The following is a 19,579-nucleotide window of genomic DNA, read 5'->3' on the forward strand; positions in this document are numbered from 1 at the left end:
TAGTAGTTACTTGGTAACTTCTATAATTGTGTAACAACTACTTAGTAATTTCTATAATTATTTTAAGATAATTTTAACTAATTTAAAGTGAATTTGTTAAAGTTTAAAAAAAATTGATCGAGTTAGTAAAGAGTATTTTAAGATAATAGTGTTCACCATATAGGATTTAGGGTTTAAGATTTTATAATTTATACTTTAGGGTTTGGGTTTAGCTATAACTATGTAGTATCTATCTAATAGTTTTTAAACTATTATAAAGTGATTTTGATCAATTAAAATCGATTTTGATATAAAATTTAAGTAATTTTGACCAAATTTGTAAAGAGTATTTTGATATAATAATATTTTATGTATAGTAATTTTGATTAAAATAAAATAATTAATTTTTTACGTTATAATAGCTACTCGATAGTTGTTACAAATTGTAATAGTTAATTGTATTTATTACATATTATAGCAGCTAATATAGATACTACAATAAAATTAAAAATAAGTATATTTTTGAAAAATGAGGTATTCTTTTAACTTTTTTTTTTTGATTTTAACCATTTACACAATTTTAGACCGTCCTTTTGATTTTTGTCTATAGAAATAATTGTAAGTGTACAGATTGTGGTGAGAGTTGATTGATACCAATATATCTTCAAAATTTATTACATATTCTTGATTTTTTTTTCTTATGATGGATCCATTTGCTATTATTTTAATTTGGAATTATTATTCATTTGCAACCGGTGAAAATCTTTGATGGAGGTAGCTTAGCTAAATCTCATGTGCAGTTTCCTTTTGTTTGTTTAAAGCACAAACTTTTCGATAATTGCTTTCTACCCACTAAGATTATTAGAAGCATACATGATGTGGATATATAGTAAGTAAAGATGACAATAAATTTGTTTCATGTTCCCTTTAATTAAATACAAGTGTTTAATTTCTATTATAATAACACGGTCGAGTAAAATGGTAGAGTAGGAACGATGTCCATATATATCAATAGATGTTGATAGAGACAAACGGATCTTAAACAAGGCTATTCTGAGCTCTAGTCCAGCTAAAAGAAAAAAAAATTACCTATGTAAATTTTTTACTTAGCCCACTAAAATTTATCCCTTCTGCACCCAAAGTCCAACCCACCTCTAATTCTTGGATCCGTCATCTTTCGATGTTGGTAATATTGGAAGTATAGACTATCTCACTTTCTTTAGGGAAGATGATAAGCAATGAGCAACAATAGTCCTTGTTCAATTTCATAGCAAAAAGAGAATTTATCTCACATGTTATGAAAGGCGAACCAAATAAGTAATCCCAAATGGATGGAGGTGAGAATATCTTTGATTATTATTGTAAATTTGTGAAATAGATATTCATTCACTTCGAGTGCTAATGAAGTGAATCTATTAATTAGATTACAAAAACAATTAGAATACTTCTTTCAAAAAAAAAAAAGAAAGAGCCAAAAGAAGTGAATGGTGTCGAAGGAAAGAAAGTTAATGTATTTTTTCTTAGGAAAAAATTTAAAGCCATTAAAAGATATTTACCATTGGATCTTAATGCATTGAAAATGAGTAGCCATCTTTTTTTTTTAAATAATTGATAAACATGAAAAAAGAATCAAAATGAGTAGCAAGATTATGTAGGCATAATGAGATAAACATAATAATGGGCACCTCCTTTTATGGGGTTCTCTCAAATGTATAGATTGAAAAGGTTGTCTTGGAAGGACCGGCTGGGGTGAGGGTTATCACATTTGTTGCAATGGAGAATAATAATCTTCATTTTTGTTGGTTCTAACGATCGGTCGATCGCTTGTAGCTGGTGCTATCAGAATTTATTCCCAGACTTGAGAGAAGATGCAAAGAATCAATCGCCATGGCTAATTGGAACAAAACCTTTATTAATTTTTTATCGTCAACTAAGTTAACTTAATGGCTAGCCACTTACAGCACCACATATAGAATAAAAAAGATAATCTTCTCCTCTCCTTTGTCGTCTAGTGCATGCCCAGCCTTTCCCGTTGCGTAATGCCAACGCCAAAATCAATCAGTTGCTGCTGTTTTATTCTGCAAAACAAAGAAGAAAAAACAGAGTAAATAATTTTTATTCGTTGTCTGCTTCAACCGATCGATGGCTACTGAGTTACGGCATCAGAAACGATTGGCACCCAGAACGTACGGTTGTTTTCAACAAATCGGAAGATTGTAATTATGCTTCATCTTGAATATAATTGAATTGATTATGATAAAATAAAATTATTAAAATAGATAAAAATTAAATTTTAATAAAATCAAAATAATATCTTTTTTCATCTTAATTAATTATAATTTTTTAATTTTTATTCTTATGATCATGAAATTGACTATGTCGTTGAGATGATGAATTTAATTTTTTATTTAAAAAGTAATTATGCTTCATTATTACCATTTATGTGAGATAACACAGAAAAAGGTTTTAGGACAGAATAATAATTATTTTAAAATTTTATTTTTATAATAAAATTATTTTAAAAAATAAAAAATTATTAAATAGAAAAAACAATTATCTCTAAGTGTAATTAGATTGATTCAAAATAAAAGATAATTCTTTAATAGCATCTAAATAAATATTTAAATTGTCTAAAGATTCTACGATGAAAATAATTTTAAAATAATGATAAAAATTATTTAGAATTTTTGAAAAAAAATTTAAATAATATTTTTTGGACATAAGACTAGACCGTTATAAATTACACTTGATAACTATTTGTAGATTTCTAAATGAATTTTTATTTTATAGATTATAGGTCACGTGGTTCAATCTGAGTTAAAAAATTTGGTCTCCCAAATCTAGGCCCCCTGCATCCCAAAGCTTTCCAAGTTTGAGGCGTCGTCACCATACCATGGTCATGTTAGAAAGCACGACCTGACCGTATTGATTGCCAAGTGTCTTTGGTTGACTGAACAATGCAGTTCAGAAAACAAAATGTTCAAATTTGTGACTAACCCATCTTTGGTTGAGAACAATGCAGTGTCAGAAAGCACGATCAAATCGTGTTCAATTTTGAACACGACTAGCCCATGTTTAATGTTGGACACCTTAATTACTGTTCTGTTACTGCATCAGTTATGCATCATTTTACGAAATTATCCCGTTAGCAAAGACAAAATTTGAGAGAGTTTTTGGTGAGGAGTTGAGAGTGATTATTGGTTTGGGTGGGGCAACGCTTATCCAAAGGCACAAGAGGATAACAATGGTTGGGTGGTCCAGCAAATAATTGTTTAGCCTTAAAAGGAACAAGAGGATAACAATATTGTCATCGGCAACATCAACCTAAAAGTTTTTTTCTTCTGGAAAACAAAAACTCAAGACATTAATGAAAGAGACTCGTTGCCTTACACTGAACATGATATATATATATATATATATATATATATATATATATATATATATATATATAGTTATCTGTAATCTTTCGTGGCCTTTAATTTGGTGTAGAAAGGAATACAATAAAATGGAATATATAGTAACTAAACATATGTTAATGTTATGATATGATAAATAATAGATTTATCTCATTTGACTGATATATGTAGTTCGTCAATCTCACTGGTTGAAGAATTAAGATTTTTCCACTTTCTCTTACACTTATTAGTTGCTTGTGTGTTTATTTATTTATTTTAGAGTAAGCCCATCAAAAGAATAATAAGTAGATACAAAAGGGAGATTGCAATGTTAACAAAAGTTCTTTATATGGTTGGAACTCTCCATCCTATTAATTATATCTTCTTTGTAAAATGATAATAGTACTTGGTCATGTTTATCTGATCACCCAAACAAAGCTACAAACTAGATGTTATTTTTGGACAATTACCAAGAAAAAAGTCATTAGATGCTTATATAGCTAAAGAGGTTCAACTACTACTTTTCGAACTTATCTAGACGATTAAAGTCTTTTTCAATCAACTCAAATTCAAATAAAAGAGTCATTGTAGGTCTCTTATTGGCAGTTCAATTGACTCACTAAACGTTTAGTCGACTTAAATTATTTTTAGATGATTAGACTCAAGTTTAATATTTCATAACAAAGAGTTTACAGTTGACTCAGCAATGAACTTATCTTTAATTGACTGGAACAATCATCAATTGACTTGATTTACTTGAGAATCATGACTTTATTTGTTTACACCGGTTGAGCTTGGACACCAACTACAAGTATAAATTCATGTTCTTAGGTCGAACATAAGTTAAAATAAGTTACTACATTATCCCAAACTGATGATGGATGACTCAAATAAAAGAATAAACTACTCTCATCCCATTCCAACCTGATCCAAATTAAAAATATACTCCAATCATTCAAGCACCATCCTATTAATTATCTTGCAATTATATATTTGTGCTCTATTCTTTCCTATTCATTGATGCACATGGACTGCTGACTGGTGGATTTGGATTAGACAGTCTCTTGTGGGTTCTGAAAATTATGCAGGCAGTTGGTCCCTCACCACACCAGCAGCTAGCGGTTAGATTGTCCCATCTCATCTGCCACTGCCTGCACTATAGTATTTTGTAAGAGTACTCCTGCAGATTAAATATTGTTTTATTACCTATGGACAAACAATTAGATCTAAATGATTCAACTGCAATTTCTGTCTTTTCCACTTGAGTCTCAATTTATTTAGCTCATCTATCTATGTTAATGTTTTTGACTCAACCATTGATGAAAGATTGATTCGAATAGGAGTGTGATCTAGCATACAACCAAAGGGGAGAAGAAGAAGTGCAAGTGAATCAGAAGAAAAATTATTTTATTTATCTTCGGAATTAATGAGATGTAGCTTAGATACCTAAATTATTTTAAAAAAAATGTGAGTATGAAAAGTCTCTTTTGACATGAAAATTATATTGTGTCCTATATATGAGTGTGGAATCCATCCTTATTCAATACAATTTGGGCATTGAATATGACACTATAAGTTTGTTGGGGTGATACGTGACTTTAATCATAAATAATACTTGTTGGTAGGACCGTAAATAAGTCAAGTTGAGTCAAATTTTATGATGTTCAAGCTTGTTTGATAATGTAACCGAGTCAAGTCATTGAAATGATTATTCAAACTTAAGCTTGATTTTTTTGTATGAACTTGAACTTGGTTCGTTTAGATGTTATCAAACTCTCAATTTAAGTTTGTTTGAAATTTTTACATTTTAAATTTATTTGGTTGGTTATTGAGCTTGATAAAACAAACTTATTTACTCATTTTGAAAATGTTTTTTATTTATTTAGCATGTTGATAAGAGTTTTATTGATAAACATAATTCACGAATATTATTCACAAACGTTCATGAACATTATTCATGAATGTTCATGACCATGAACACAACCTTGTTCAAGTTGGCCCAAAACTTAGACGAGTCTATTTAGCTTACATCTTTCGACACACATCCGACCACAAGTTAGATATTTCTCTCCTCAAAGCTCATCCTTTTCACACGAATGACCTCCAAAATTTGACACCAACAAACGAGCTTCCATAGGAAAAACTTCACAATGTGTTTGCAAAATATGAGGCCCTAGCTAGCTAGGTAGCTAGAGTTTTATAAAATATGAAAGCAAATGGATATAAATATAATGATGACTGGATGGATAATCATTTCCAAAAAGAAAAAAAATGGTGATTCGATAGCTAAGAGGCCCCACTTGCATTACCTATTATATGATAGAAGTTAAAATAATACAACTAGAACATCAACCAAGAAAATAATAATGAAACTAGAACATTATCAACTCTACTCCCGGATTTCAAGGGAAAAAGAAATAATAAAAGTATGCTCTAGTCCTCATGTAGATGACATTAAATAAGACTGTACTATTGGAAAATTGGCGACGAGTACTGAAAAGTAATTAAAGCTGCAGTTTACTATTTGTTTATTTTTTGATAGTATCGATTTATGAAGCTTGTAGGCATTGAAAGAGAGTAAGGGATGACAAGGTATTCTGTAGCAGGAGATTCTTTAACTTTCAGATTCAGAAACTGCAGGAACAGTTGTTTCCATTTATATATGCTAACCACTGAATACCAACTTGCACTTGCAGTTTCAGATATAGCTAGAGAAAGAATCGAACCATGCATTAAGCTCAAACAAAAGATTTAGGTTAACAGTAACTATCCATGGCATAAAAACAGAAGCAGGAAGAGAAGTTTTCATGATTAGATGGAGCAGTTTGCCAACGGCTGTATGATAGGATAGTCTTCAAAAATCAAAACAAAAAAAAGCAGTCGTCGCCTACTGTATTGTGGCAAAATTGACCCAGTATCTAAAATGAATATATACCGTCACAGACGGGTGAGAAGAACTGAAGAAATCACTAATAGCTATGATTTTTTAAATTATTTTTATCAAAAGAATTCTTTTTTATTATTTATTAAATTTATATATCTCAATTTACTAAACCTTGTTTTGCTTTCCTCCATCCGCCTTAGAAAAAAACGACTAATTAGTAGATATTCCATTTAAATATTATTAAAGTTTTTAATCTCACTAAAATCGTTTAAGATTAACAATATTAGATATAGTAAAATAATTATTAAGATAAGAAAAGATAATTACCTATAACTTATAAATTTTTAATATTTTGAATCATTTTTATAAAAAAATAGAGAAGTTGAGAGAGATATGATATAAATAAATTATTGAAATGGAAAAAATATTAGAAGTTGTGATCATAAAATACTTTTAATATTTTAAAAAAAATTATAAAGTAACAATTAGATCTGCTATATTATATTACGTTGAATGTTGGACTGTTTCTCAAGTATATGAAGTAGAACATGAAAATTATAAAGATGAGAATGTTAAGATGAATATGTAGATCTATGAGGATGAAAATGATAAAAAATGAGAATATTAAAAAGAAAATTAAAATTGTATTTATTGAGAAAAACTTCTAAGATGAAACATACACTTAAATAAATACTCCAATTAAAGGATGTAAAATTATAACAAGTACACACATTAAATGAAGAAAACTAAAGAATGCTTAATTAACAAGTATAAAATATAATAAAATTTTTTTAAAAATATAAATGATGATATAGTAGGAGATAACTTCAATGATGTAGGAAGATCTATATAACTGATACTATCTAATGAGATAAAATTTAATTGTTATTGTTGTTTTTTACATTTATTTTTGTTTTATATTTTCTTAACTAAGTTTTACTATTTTATATTTATGTAATAATTTTCTATATTAGTATAATTTTATAAATAAATACTTCTTTGGATTTTCTAGACCTACTTTAAGATTTGACCTAATCTACATTGCATTTAGACATGAATAATCAAGAAATAAGTCACCTAAATTGTATGTCGGAGCATCATATTGACCTAAATTGTGTGTCGGGCCAAATTGGCATAAACCATTGGCATAAACCACATGTCCAAGCTAGGCAATAGGAACTCAACTCGCCTCTAACTTGTGTCAAGCATGGCATGGGCTCGAGTCGAGCATGACCCATGTGCCAGACAAGGCCCACAACAAGGTTAGAGTAGGAGCAAATTCCACAAGGAAAAAGATTATAACATGCCCGGAGTAAGTTAAGAGGGTCAATGCAGTAGACATTCAGTCTAATTCTTTTTTGGACAAACAAATGAAAATATATTAATTTAATAAATTTTATGGTAAATTCGTTTGAAAAAAATAATATAATACCCTTTTATAATAATTAATAAAATACCCATCTGTTATCAAATTCGACTGCTAATAATTAACTCCATTGCAAGTGAGACAAACCATTTTTTCCATCTTATTCACATCATTTGTTTTTGTCAAATCATGGCTTAGAATAAGAAATTTTTCCAAGACGCCCTTAAGTTACGTCCAATTTAATCAAAGATAAAACTGATTTTCAAATTAACATGTTGATTCTTTTTTGGCATAAAATTTTGTGTGCAAATTTGTTTACTATTAAATTTATAATTTTGAAGCTTAATCCATCCTAAAATTAGTTTGTGAAAGTGTAAATCACCTAAATGATTTTGACTTGAAATTAAATTGTGTGTGCAAATGACAAGCTCGGTTGGAATGCTCAACCTAAATTTTTTGTATTAGATTGATTTATTTTCATGAAAAATCTTATATGCTCATTTACATATAAAGTGCTTAAAATGCCTAAACAATAAACATGGCCAGAATGCTCAGTAAACTGATTATAAAATTAGTTTAGTGACTCATTTTGACTTAAAATTTTTTATGTTAATTTGTGTTTTGAGAACTTAGTTTATAGTAAAATAGTCTAACCATTCAAAATAAGTCAACATGTCAATTCGATAATCAAATTAGTAGAAGCAAAAATGCATAAAATGCTCAACAAGTCAATTTCTAAATTATTTATTGACTCATATTTACTCAAATATTATACATGAGTTTATTTACACTTTAAAAGTGTCTTTGGCAATCTAACCCATGTAAATTAACTACACCACTCAAAATGTCCAACAAGTCGATTTAGAAACCGACAAGCTAATTTTAAAAGTTCATTAACACTTTAAAAGTTTATTTACACTTTAAAAATGCATAAAACACTCAGCAAGCTAATTTTTAAACCATCTTCTTAACTCGTATCTATCCAAATCTTGTATCAGTTTATTTACACGTGAAATACGTTTTTTTTTGTCTATTCTATTGTAAATGACCAAACTATTCAAAATGGAATGGGAAACAAACTTATTAGATACAAAAATTTCTAAAATGCTCAACAGACTATTTTTCAAAAACACTTTAGTTATTTTGGTTCTACTCTTCTGTCTGAGTTCTTTTAACCCTTATATATCTAATTTCCTGAAATTTATGTAGTCTTAAACCACTTCTAACTTTTTTTGATCATTTTTTACTTTACAACATCTAAAACCGATAATATTTGCTATAAAATTGAAATTACTTTTCTATTGAGTTTATCAACCATATTTATCTTGTGCATTTCTACCTCTAACAAACTAGTTCCAAAATCAATTTATTAACCTATTTTTTATCCTTCGATTATAATGAATTAGATCCTAAAGTACATTTTCAGGTGTCTAATAACCTAATAGCGAATTGGGAATTTCCTCGATAAGAACTTTATGTTGAAAGTTAGTTAGTCCAGGCGGTAAATAGGTATATCACACAAACTCAAAGCATCATCAAGGTGATTTATGAACCATCTAAGAAAATGCCATGCATTCTGAAAATAGAGGGCATAGTTAACCTACTAGCATTACAATAAGACTTGTTCTTTTACGTGTACCAATGCTTTTGAATGGTAGATGACATTCTTTTCAATACACCTCAAAAAGGGAAATAATAAACTTTGATACTGTACAGAATAATACCTGGACGAGCGCCTTTAACAAAAGCCATTCCGCCATAGCACATTTCTTTCATCAGAAATAAAAACCTGCACTTACTTGGTTCATACAGGTGAGAACGAGAGACAAACACATGTCCTCCCTGCAAGTATCAGTTTGCTTCAATCAAGATAGATCTCCATTTGTTACATAAGTAGAATAAAGCCCATCAGTCACGAATTTCTTTATCATCCTTTTTTGAAGATCTCTTTTTCTTAGATTCAGTTTGCAGTTGTTTCCCTTTGAGTTCTTGTGAGTAAGTCCTTAGTAAGTTGGCCAGGTGTTCATTCCTATGTGCTGAAATCAATATTCCAGATACATGAGAGGTTTGTGTAAGGATAAGGAGTTTGTAAAGAGAACATGAACATATTTATGCATGGCAGAAAAAATGGAGATAAATCTTGGATATTAGTACTAGGTTAAACTACAACTACCTTTTGTTACTATATTACCTGATAGTATTACATCTTCCATCTTCACAGATTTGCGGCTAGCATGGTGTGCAAACAACTCAACATCTCTAGCTAATTGTTCTGAAATTCTCAAAAATAAAAATAAAAATAAATAAACAAACAAAAGTGTTACACTTCTAGATACTAGAAAACAATTAGCGGGTTCTTTTCCATGTAGAGGTTGGCAAAAAAAAAAAAAAAAAAATCCAAATCTAATATTCAACCTGACCCAACCCAATCTCACTTCAAATTTGGATTATTATGGTTTCAGGATGGTTCACGGGTCAAAAAATATATTGCATTTGCATTTGGGGTTGGATATAGATATCTAATCTAAAATACCAATTAATGCAATCCATCACAAGTTAATTGTGGAAATATATAGTTTGCTCAACATTATTACATACATAGTCAATGATCCACTATTCCAATGACCAATCCTAATCACCATGTAGAACCTCTTTTCTTTGATTTAGACAACAAGTCACTTCTAAAGAAAGTATGTACCGCCATAATTTAACTATATTTCTCAATTCAAGTCCCAAAGCATCAAATTTGTATTTACCATCAAATTATATTAATAGTAATAAAAAGTAGTGCCATTAGAAAATCTAAAATCTTAGGATTCTAATTAATTGGAGTGATGAGATAATTATTATGTACTTGGTTTCCAATGGGATTTCACTTTTTCTTGATCTGAAAAATGGGTTGAATAAAATTTTAGCCAAGAGCTGAGCTACGCAACCCAAGCCCAGTTCACCCCTAATGACATGTTCATTTTCAGAATCTATCTGAAAGCGAAAAAATGGCAATAAACCAAATAAAACAATTAGATTCATAATTTTTCATTTATAATAGAAAGTGAAAATAGTTATACACTAGCGCTGTGCACTGATTTAGTTTAGATCATTGTCAAGTGTTAACTATGTTAATTTTTTATAAGTATATTATCATACAAGAAAATGTTCACTGCAAGATAATTTACTGTTTAATGGTATATCCATATTTTCAACAAGAAAGTTGAAAAGAATGAACAAGAATTCATTGGTTTTCTTTATTGTGATCTGATACAATTTCATTGAAGTTAGTATACAACACAGTATGTCACATATCTTCTACAGATAATGCATGTATGCTTCTTTCCACGAAAAAATATACATGTATGTTTCTGTGCTACCAGGCATATGCATTGGCATATCGTCTGGTTAGTATAGTTAACAGCTCAGCGTGTCAGTAATATGACAACAATATTTGTTAAACTAGGTCAGATGAGAAAATTAGCCTATTAATTTATAGGCAGAATTGTTGGCCCACAAGCTTAATTCAATGTAATATAATCATTTAGGCATTATGAATTCCCTCCATTATTCCACAACATCCAACCTAAGACCAAACGGAGTTCACCTTCAGTGTCCTCCAATTACAATTTGATGTTCTCATCAAGGCCTAAACCTAACTCAACCCAGAATCACCTCAATCATTTACTTGACATGCTGACCTATTGATGGATCCATCATCACCCTTTTATAATTAGACTTGGCCCATTAACTTGAAAGGTACAATCCACCAACCTAAAATGCTATCCAGGCCTTGCCAAGCTATAAGCTTCTCAATTAGCCCAAAAGTTGGCAAACGTTACTAAACAAACATAAAAAAAAGGTAGTGAAAATATTTTAATTCATTTGGAAAAAACGACCCATATAGTATACTCTAATCATCATCAAGCCACATTTGTTCCAATTATTTGCAGTCAGCTGCATCAATTTTACCCCTTCATTGATATTAAACAAGGAAATGTCACTAGTCATATTCATATGAATCAAACCATTTTATTAGATTGACTAATATTTTCTTTAGTTCCCTTTACCTCTTACACCTTCCACTCTAATAAATTTAACTATTTTAACTATAAAATCTATTAAATCGTCTTTGAACATGTCCATATCATTTCAACCTACTTTTTTTCTCATTTTATCATCTATTGAGCCTACAACTAATTGCTTTTAAATATCAATATTATTTTATTTATTATAGCATTTCTATCATCCTCATCTCTACTACATCAACTTCTGTAGATGTTGTTTCTATTAGTCCAATAATACAATTCATAAAGTATGGTGTTTCATACTAGTGGTAATGGTTTTGTGTGTAACGGATACAACAATCCACACAAGACTCTAGAAGCTCCTCTTCATTTTGATCTCTCTATTTATTTTATTTTATTTACTTGCAATTTTAACGATATCTCCTGGTAAGTGATAGATCCAAGATACCTAAAAAGCTTATATGCTTTCATATCCACCAAGGTTAACTATTCCATCAATTATTTTCTTCTTACTGAACTCATTTCATAAATTCAATATTTGTTCTACTTATCTTAAAAGTTGTTTTTAAAGATTTTTCTCTACAATTTAGCTTCAAACTTAATGTAATTATACTCTCATCATTAATCACTCAACATAATATCATCTATGAATAATATGCAACTAAGGAGATTTATCAGGAGTATAGTTAATTCATTTACTATTAACTTGAAGAGATAGAGACCAAAAGTGGGCCCTTGGTTTTTAAACCGATGGTTATAAGAAAGTTATTGGCCACACTTAGTAATTCTAACACTAGTAACAGCAAAATCATATTTTATCTTTACTGCATCAACATAGTCTGATCTTGAGTAGAAATACATTGAAACCATATATGTCCATTTTTGTTCATCCTGAGTTGAAAACATTACCTTGCAATACTCTGAGAGTTAACTTTTCACCTTCATGCAAAGGAACAAAAGAACAGGAAAACAAGAAGAAAACAAAAACCTTACATCTTATTGCATTTAAGAATTTTTTAAATAACAGAACTCAAAAGGGTAAATTATAATCACTGGCCTACTGAATTTATACATAACTTAGGAGACTTTGCAGTTTTTTATTTATTAAAAGTTGATATTCTAGTCTTCCTCACCTAAAGCATCCAAACGGAGGGGGGAAAACACACACACAAAAGACCCCCCATCAATTTCTCCACATTTAGGTGATATATATATTCTCCTGATTTCAAGACAAATATACCTGTTAATGTTTTACTTCTATCTGCTAGTTGAAATAGCAATTAAAGGTATAAATACCGTAATTTCACATGAATTAGCAAGCATAGCATTCATCATAACCTTCAAAATGTCAGTTGTCTCAGAAACTTCGGTGAATGCAACAGAAGCCATCCTAGGAGAAGCACATATTAAGTGAGACCACATTACATAATCACGAACTTTATCAGTCAATTTAAGTACTTTAACCTCGATAGGAGATAGGCATAACTTCAATCAACGAAAGGAACCGGGCACAAATGCAACCTTAGAAGCGACGATGACCGTTTAAACAACACTAAACGAGTCAGGCAAGGGTTTGATAGACCACCTGTGTACTTAAAAGCTAGATCGGCAATACATGCAACCACGGGCTCCGCGACCTCCATATTGACTTTCTTGGCTGTTGAAAGCGAACAAAGGATCAAAAATCAAAATGGATTCGGCGACCAAAAGAAGGAGAGGAAGCCAGAGTAGGGCGGCGGGAATACGCACCCTCGGAGGTGGCTATGGAGATCACGGAGAGGCGGAACCGGTCTTTGAGAAGCTCCGCCCTCTCATCGGCCTCGGGATCCATACCCTTCAAAACTTCGAAATGATCGCCGTCGCCCTCGCCGCCGTCGTCGCCGCTGCCAACCATAATCGGAGAGAGACTGGAGCGGTGCTTATACTCCTTTCGGCGAGTCGACCTACACAACCCCACTTATAGATCGAACGGCTTAAATCGCCGTTATGGTTCAACCTCCTCATAGATAGTTGCATAGATAGTATGATAGTTGCATAGATAGTTGCGAATCCAATCGTTGCTGAAGAGAAAAGGCCTTATAAATAGATAGTTAGAGGATGTTCGAAGAGTGCTAAATTTAAGGGGTTTTTTTTCTTCTAAAAAGGATATTCATGCAAATTGTGAATATCAATTCTTTCAAATTTTATTGCATACTTCTCTCGTATTTTTATTGATAATCTTTCAAAATGTGTAGGTGGTTATGTGATTCTAAATCACATAAGTGATTTAGAGATTGTTCAAATTGCATATCCTATTTCGATTTGATCCTTCCGCAAAACTCCTCCCCATGGCATGCTTTACCAAACCACTTATTTCTTCGTTTTGTTCCCTATAAAAATCCACAATCTTGATGCTAGAGCCATTTACTGCTTGCATGACAACCCTAGTTTTTCGATCGATTTCCCGTCGAACGTTGTTGGCTTCAATGATTCATCTTGACATTGTTAGCCGGTCAAAGCTCTTGCATCACCAACTTCTTTGTTCTCGCGCACACCACCTTCATTCTGACTTTTCTATTCCCAACAGCATCGGCCTCACCACCTTCTCTGGTCACCGACCTCACCACCTTCTTTGTATTCTTTATTCCTTATTGGCACACCTTCATTGGCTTCTTTTCACCGGCTTTACCACCTTCACTGGCTTCAATGTTCACCAACTTCACTTCCTTCAGTGACTTTTTTCTCTGGCGACACCACCTTCACCTATTTCTTTGTTCACGTGCAACACTACCTTCAATTTTACCACATTCACGTTGATACAATGTCGAAGCTTCAACATTCCAACTTGTCATCATTTGGAAAGGTAAATTTTTTTAGGGTATATGTTATTTATTTTTACATTGTAATTGCCTTATTGTTACAATGTTAGTGACTAAGGGGGTGTTTGGTTTAAGGTTCCCCAGATGTAAATGTTTCGTTGAGTTCTCAAAATTTGTGCAATGGACAGATGATGAGTGTTTGAGTTTAGATGGTGAATGTACATATGTGATTGGGATAACCGGAAATTGAGGGTTGGCAAAAAGGACCTGTGGAGGTCCTTTTTGCCAACCTGAAAGTTCAAATTACACATCTACCATTGGGAAAAATATATAAGAATTTTTTAAAAGTTTTTTAAAGGTTAAATAAGTAAATGGACATCCAAAATATAACCAACCTCATATTCATCAAACACTCCATTTATATTTACATTTTCTCAACCTGTTCTCAACCCCAACTATACATTTACATATTTTCAACCTCAACTTTCCGTTGAAAAAATATAACTTAAAACCAAACACCTTCTAACTTTAGTTGAACTTAGTTTTACGAAAGTAATTCGATTGAATTTTACAAAGCTTAATTGTTATTTTGATCATATGCTATATGAAATTAAAAAGTTTAGATCAACACTACAAAAAAACATTGATTTTGGGATGAATTTTGCGACGAATTTTAAAAAAAATTCATCGCAGAATATTTTGCAACGAATTTGGCGACGAATTCTTTTTCGTTGGTATAAAGTCGTTGCCAAACTTGGCGATAAAATTTCTCATTTCGTTGCAGATATTTGCGACGAAAAAAAAATTCGTCCCCAAATTCGTCGCAGATTTGTGACGAAAACAAAATTCATCGTAGATTTGCGACGAAAATATTTTCGTCACAAATTGCGACGAAAATAATTCGTCGCGGATTTGCGACGAAAACGAGAATTCGTCGCAAAAATCTGCGACGAATTTGATATTCGTCGCAAAAATCTGCGACGAATTTGATATTCGTCGCAAATCTACGACGAATTTGGGGACGAATTTTGGGACGAAATAATTTTCGTCGCAGAATTCGTCGCAAAATCAATCCCCTTTATTTGTTGATTATCCCATAGATTTGCGACGACAATATTTTCATCGCAGATTTGCGACGAATCGCAAATCTGTGATGAATTCGATTTTCGTCGCAAATCTGCGACGAATTTGGGGACGAATTTGGGGACGAAACATTTTCGTCGCAGAATTCGTCGCAGATTTGCGATGAAACCAGTTTTCGTCGCAAATCTGTGACGAATGGGACGAATTGGGGACGAATTTAGGGACGAAATCATTTTCATCGCAGAATTCGTCGCAAAATCAAATTTTTTCTTCCCTACCCATTTATTTGTTGATTATCCCATAGATACAATACACGATCCAATCGGATCGAATCAAATTTTACAAATAACCTGTACACATATTAATATCAATCCACATACACATATAAATTCACACAAATTGAAATCACAAACATCCACATCCATATATATCGTCAATCCATACTCTACAAATTAATATATATACATATCAATCCACATCCACATACATATATCAATTCACACAAATTGAAATCACAAACATCCATATCCATATATATCAATCCACACTCTACAAATATACATATCAATACATATCATGATCAAAAACATTAATATCACTCCAGAACAACATCAATATCAACAGGTAGCATTTTGATCTGGATCAGAGTAATAGGAACTCCTCTGGTATCGAAGGATGAAGGTAAAGGCACAAAAGTTTCAATTAAAGCTCTTGTCTGAGAATGGTCAAGCAGCTCAAGCCAGAAGTGTTGAGGTGTATAGTAGTTATCCTTGATAATCCCCTTGAATTGGTTCTCTGTGAGGGATGCCAATATATTCTGATGCATCCGTAAAATCAAATCTGACTCCAATTTCTTTAAGTTCTTCTGTGGTTCTTTAAGGTCTTCTTTCGAATCCTGGCGAAGTCAGGCAATACCCTCCTACATAATGACCAATTGCAGTTTCTCGATTTACCTCCTCACAGATGATCGTGAGACCGACCATGTTGGACCGTTAAGGTGGTGGATTCCACCTTTTGTAGAAGAAAAGAGAACTTCAAAATCTGTAACAATTCCTGTAAAATTATCAGTGGCCAAATACTCCCTGTTCAGTATAAAATATTTGAGTATAGGGTTTAGGGTTTAGGGTTTTAGGGGGTTAGGGGGTTTAGGGGGTAATTAGGGGTAGGGTTTAGGGGGTTAGGGGTTTGTGTTTAGGGTTAGAGTTTAGGGGTTTAGGGTTTTGTGTTTAGGGTTTAGGGTTTTGTGTTTAGGATTTAGGATTTAGGAGTTTAGGGTTTAGTTTTTTAAGGGTTTAGAGTTTAGGATTTATGATTTGATGGTTTTAGAATTTATGGTTAGTATAATAAATTCAAAATAAACTAGAATAATAAATAATAACATTAAAATTAATACAATTATAAATAAAAATTAAATAAATTTCTAAAACAACTATACTTCTAAATATACCTCAAATCGGTATCTCTCCAATTTGTTTCGTCCACGCAAATTATAAATCTGCACAAACAATATTAAAAAATTAATCAACAAATTATTTATTTCAATATTGTTAAGCAACAATTAAAAAATATGTATTAATTAATCATCAATTAATCAATCAATCAATAATTAAGCAAAAATCAGAAAAACCACTATCGCCGCAGCCAACAGATCTAGGGTTAATCATTTGATTAGCATCTTTCTTCGTGAAGTTTGCATGGATGATAGGTTACTGAGAACCCCTGTAGAGAATAAGACCAGTTTACCAAATGCAGTTTAACAAACAAGGTAATTTCATGCAGTTTTAAGACCAGTTTAACAAACTTTAAACTCAGGTGGAAGTAACTTAGCTGATACAAAAACCTGACTTAAACAAACACCTATGCTATTTCTGTTATCCGTTCTAGCACACTACAACAAAACTTGAGTTCTCAAATTTCATTGACCAAGAACCCTAAACTTGAGTTCTTAACTTTTGCATAACACCAAGAAATCCCCTTTGTCATGCTACTTTCTGGCCAGCGCCGGCAAGGGGCAACCAGCGCCGGCCAGGGGCGGCCAGCGACGGCCGACGGCGGCCAGGGACAGTCAGCGCCACCCGACGCCGCCTGACGTTCGGCCATCTCTTTCCAACGGCGCCGGCGGCGAAAAACACAGAAAAAAATAGGAAAAAGGAAGGAGCAACCTTACGGAGGAATCTGGCGGCGAGGGAGAGAGATCCGGCGGCCAAGGAGAGAGATCCGGCGGCGAGGGAGAGAGATCCGGCGAGAGAGAGATCCGGCGGCGAGGGAGAGAGATCCGGCGGTGAAGGAGAGAGATCCGGCGAGAGATCGGCGAGAGAGAGAGATCCGCCGGCGAGGGAGAGATATCCGGCGAGAGATCGGCGAGAGAGAGCTGTTCGCGTGCGAGAGATCGGCGAGAGAGGGCTGTTCGCGTGCGAGAAGAAAAGAGGAGACGGTAGTTAGGGTTTTACTTAAGTTTTTTGGCGACGAAAACCTCTTTCGTCGCCAATTGGCGACGAAAGAGGTTTTCGTCGTCAATTTGGCGACGAATTTTCTTTTCGTCGCTAAATTGGCGACGAATACCCTGTTCGTCACCAAAATTCAGCGATATTTATCTTGTGGTGTCTGTTTGGCAACGAATTAAACTTTTCGTCGCCATATTCGTCGCCAAATTTGGCGACGAATCGGGTGTTCGTCGCCAATTTGGCGACGAAACACATTTTTCGTCGCCAAATTGGCGACGAATAGAAAATTCATCGCCAAATTGGCGACGAATACCCCTTTCGTCGCCAATTTGGCGACGAATACCCGATTCGTCGCCAAAATTGGGCGATATGATGGTTTTTTTTGCAACGAAAAAATCTTTCGTCGCCAATTTGCGATGAATAAATTATTCGTTGCAGATTTGCGATGAATTTTGCAACGAATTATTTTTTGCAACGAATTCTGCGACGAAATTATTGAGTTGCTAAATTGGCAACTAATAATTTTTTCGTTGCAAATTTTGTTGCAGATTAGCGACGAAAGTTGTGTTCGTCCCAAAATTCGTTGCTGATTGGCGACGAAAAGTATTCGTCCCAAAAATTCATCGCAAAATCCCTGATTTTTTGTAGTGAATAGATTAGCTAATTTCTTTCATAAATAGAGAATATTATTTAATTGTTGAATCATGACATAGACTTAGTTTCTTGAGCAACTTCTATTCAATTGCCAATTGTAGCACTGAGAATAAATAAGTGGCTACTTATTCTCGTATAGAGAAAGTAAGGGCTAACCTCACCTTATGTAATCATATTATGTGTATTTCAACTAATATTAAATTCATGTTATATAGTTAAAGGTTTTTAATTAATTATATATCATTATTGATTTTATAGATTATTATTGATATTCTCTTTACCTTGAAGGAATTTCATTTACTTGGGACCCTCCTCCCTATTAACTTTGAGTCTATACCACAATAGGGTGAGACATCGACTGTACAATTTCATATGGACTCATAGGAAGCAGTTGGATGTTTAAATTGCATGGAAAGGCAAAAACAAATCCAAATTCTTACCTTCCAGAATGAAAGTTTATATAAATTAAATGAGGAATTAGTTGCTAATTTGTAAAGGGAAGGTTCTTCTTATCCAACTAGTCACCATGCAGAAGATCCTCATCCTGAATAAGTTTCAATTAATCTGATGAGGAGAGGAAGCGACAGAAGTCACTATGATCTCAAAACCACTCCTAAAGATATATCTAAATGGCTAGCACTGGTCCTGGTAGGAAGAAGAATAAGAGAGAAATAAAGGAGGGGGGGGGGTAACTTGGAGATAAATTCTAGAGCGGTGGATTTTGATATGCAAGAAGAGGATACCGTTATATTAATTGGCGATGAGATTGATGAAGAATAGGAGGCACATAAAAGGCAAGGAAGGGAAAAACAAATTAACACTTTAAGATTGAACGCTATTATATTAAAGTAAGTTGATATTTATGTAGTAATATTTAAGTTTGATAGTAATTACAATTTCATTGATTTCATCTTTTATTGTTAAATACATTGAGTTGTATTAATTTACAGTATCTCAAAT

At 32.5% G+C, this 19,579-nt stretch overlaps 1 protein-coding gene across 1 annotated transcript; it reads right to left on the reverse strand.

Moving 5' to 3' along the window:
- Nucleotides 1-9,212: 9,212 nt before the first annotated feature.
- On the reverse strand, nucleotides 9,213-13,623 carry LOC141818183 (protein MHF1 homolog). The gene is made up of 4 exons (XM_074705732.1): nucleotides 13,390-13,623; nucleotides 13,226-13,297; nucleotides 9,816-9,896; nucleotides 9,213-9,660 (listed from the first exon to the last, which is right to left on the reverse strand). The coding sequence occupies exons 1-4, from the start codon at nucleotides 13,532-13,534 to the stop codon at nucleotides 9,533-9,535; spliced, it is 426 nt and encodes a 141-aa protein (XP_074561833.1). The 5' UTR covers nucleotides 13,535-13,623; the 3' UTR covers nucleotides 9,213-9,532.
- Nucleotides 13,624-19,579: the final 5,956 nt, after the last annotated feature.

Source organism: Curcuma longa, unplaced genomic scaffold (assembly GCF_044706935.1).
Source record: "Curcuma longa cultivar G26 ecotype Majalengka, Jawa Barat unplaced genomic scaffold, ITB_CL_G26_1.1 contig_23669, whole genome shotgun sequence".
Classification (NCBI taxonomy): Eukaryota; Viridiplantae; Streptophyta; class Magnoliopsida; order Zingiberales; family Zingiberaceae; genus Curcuma; species Curcuma longa.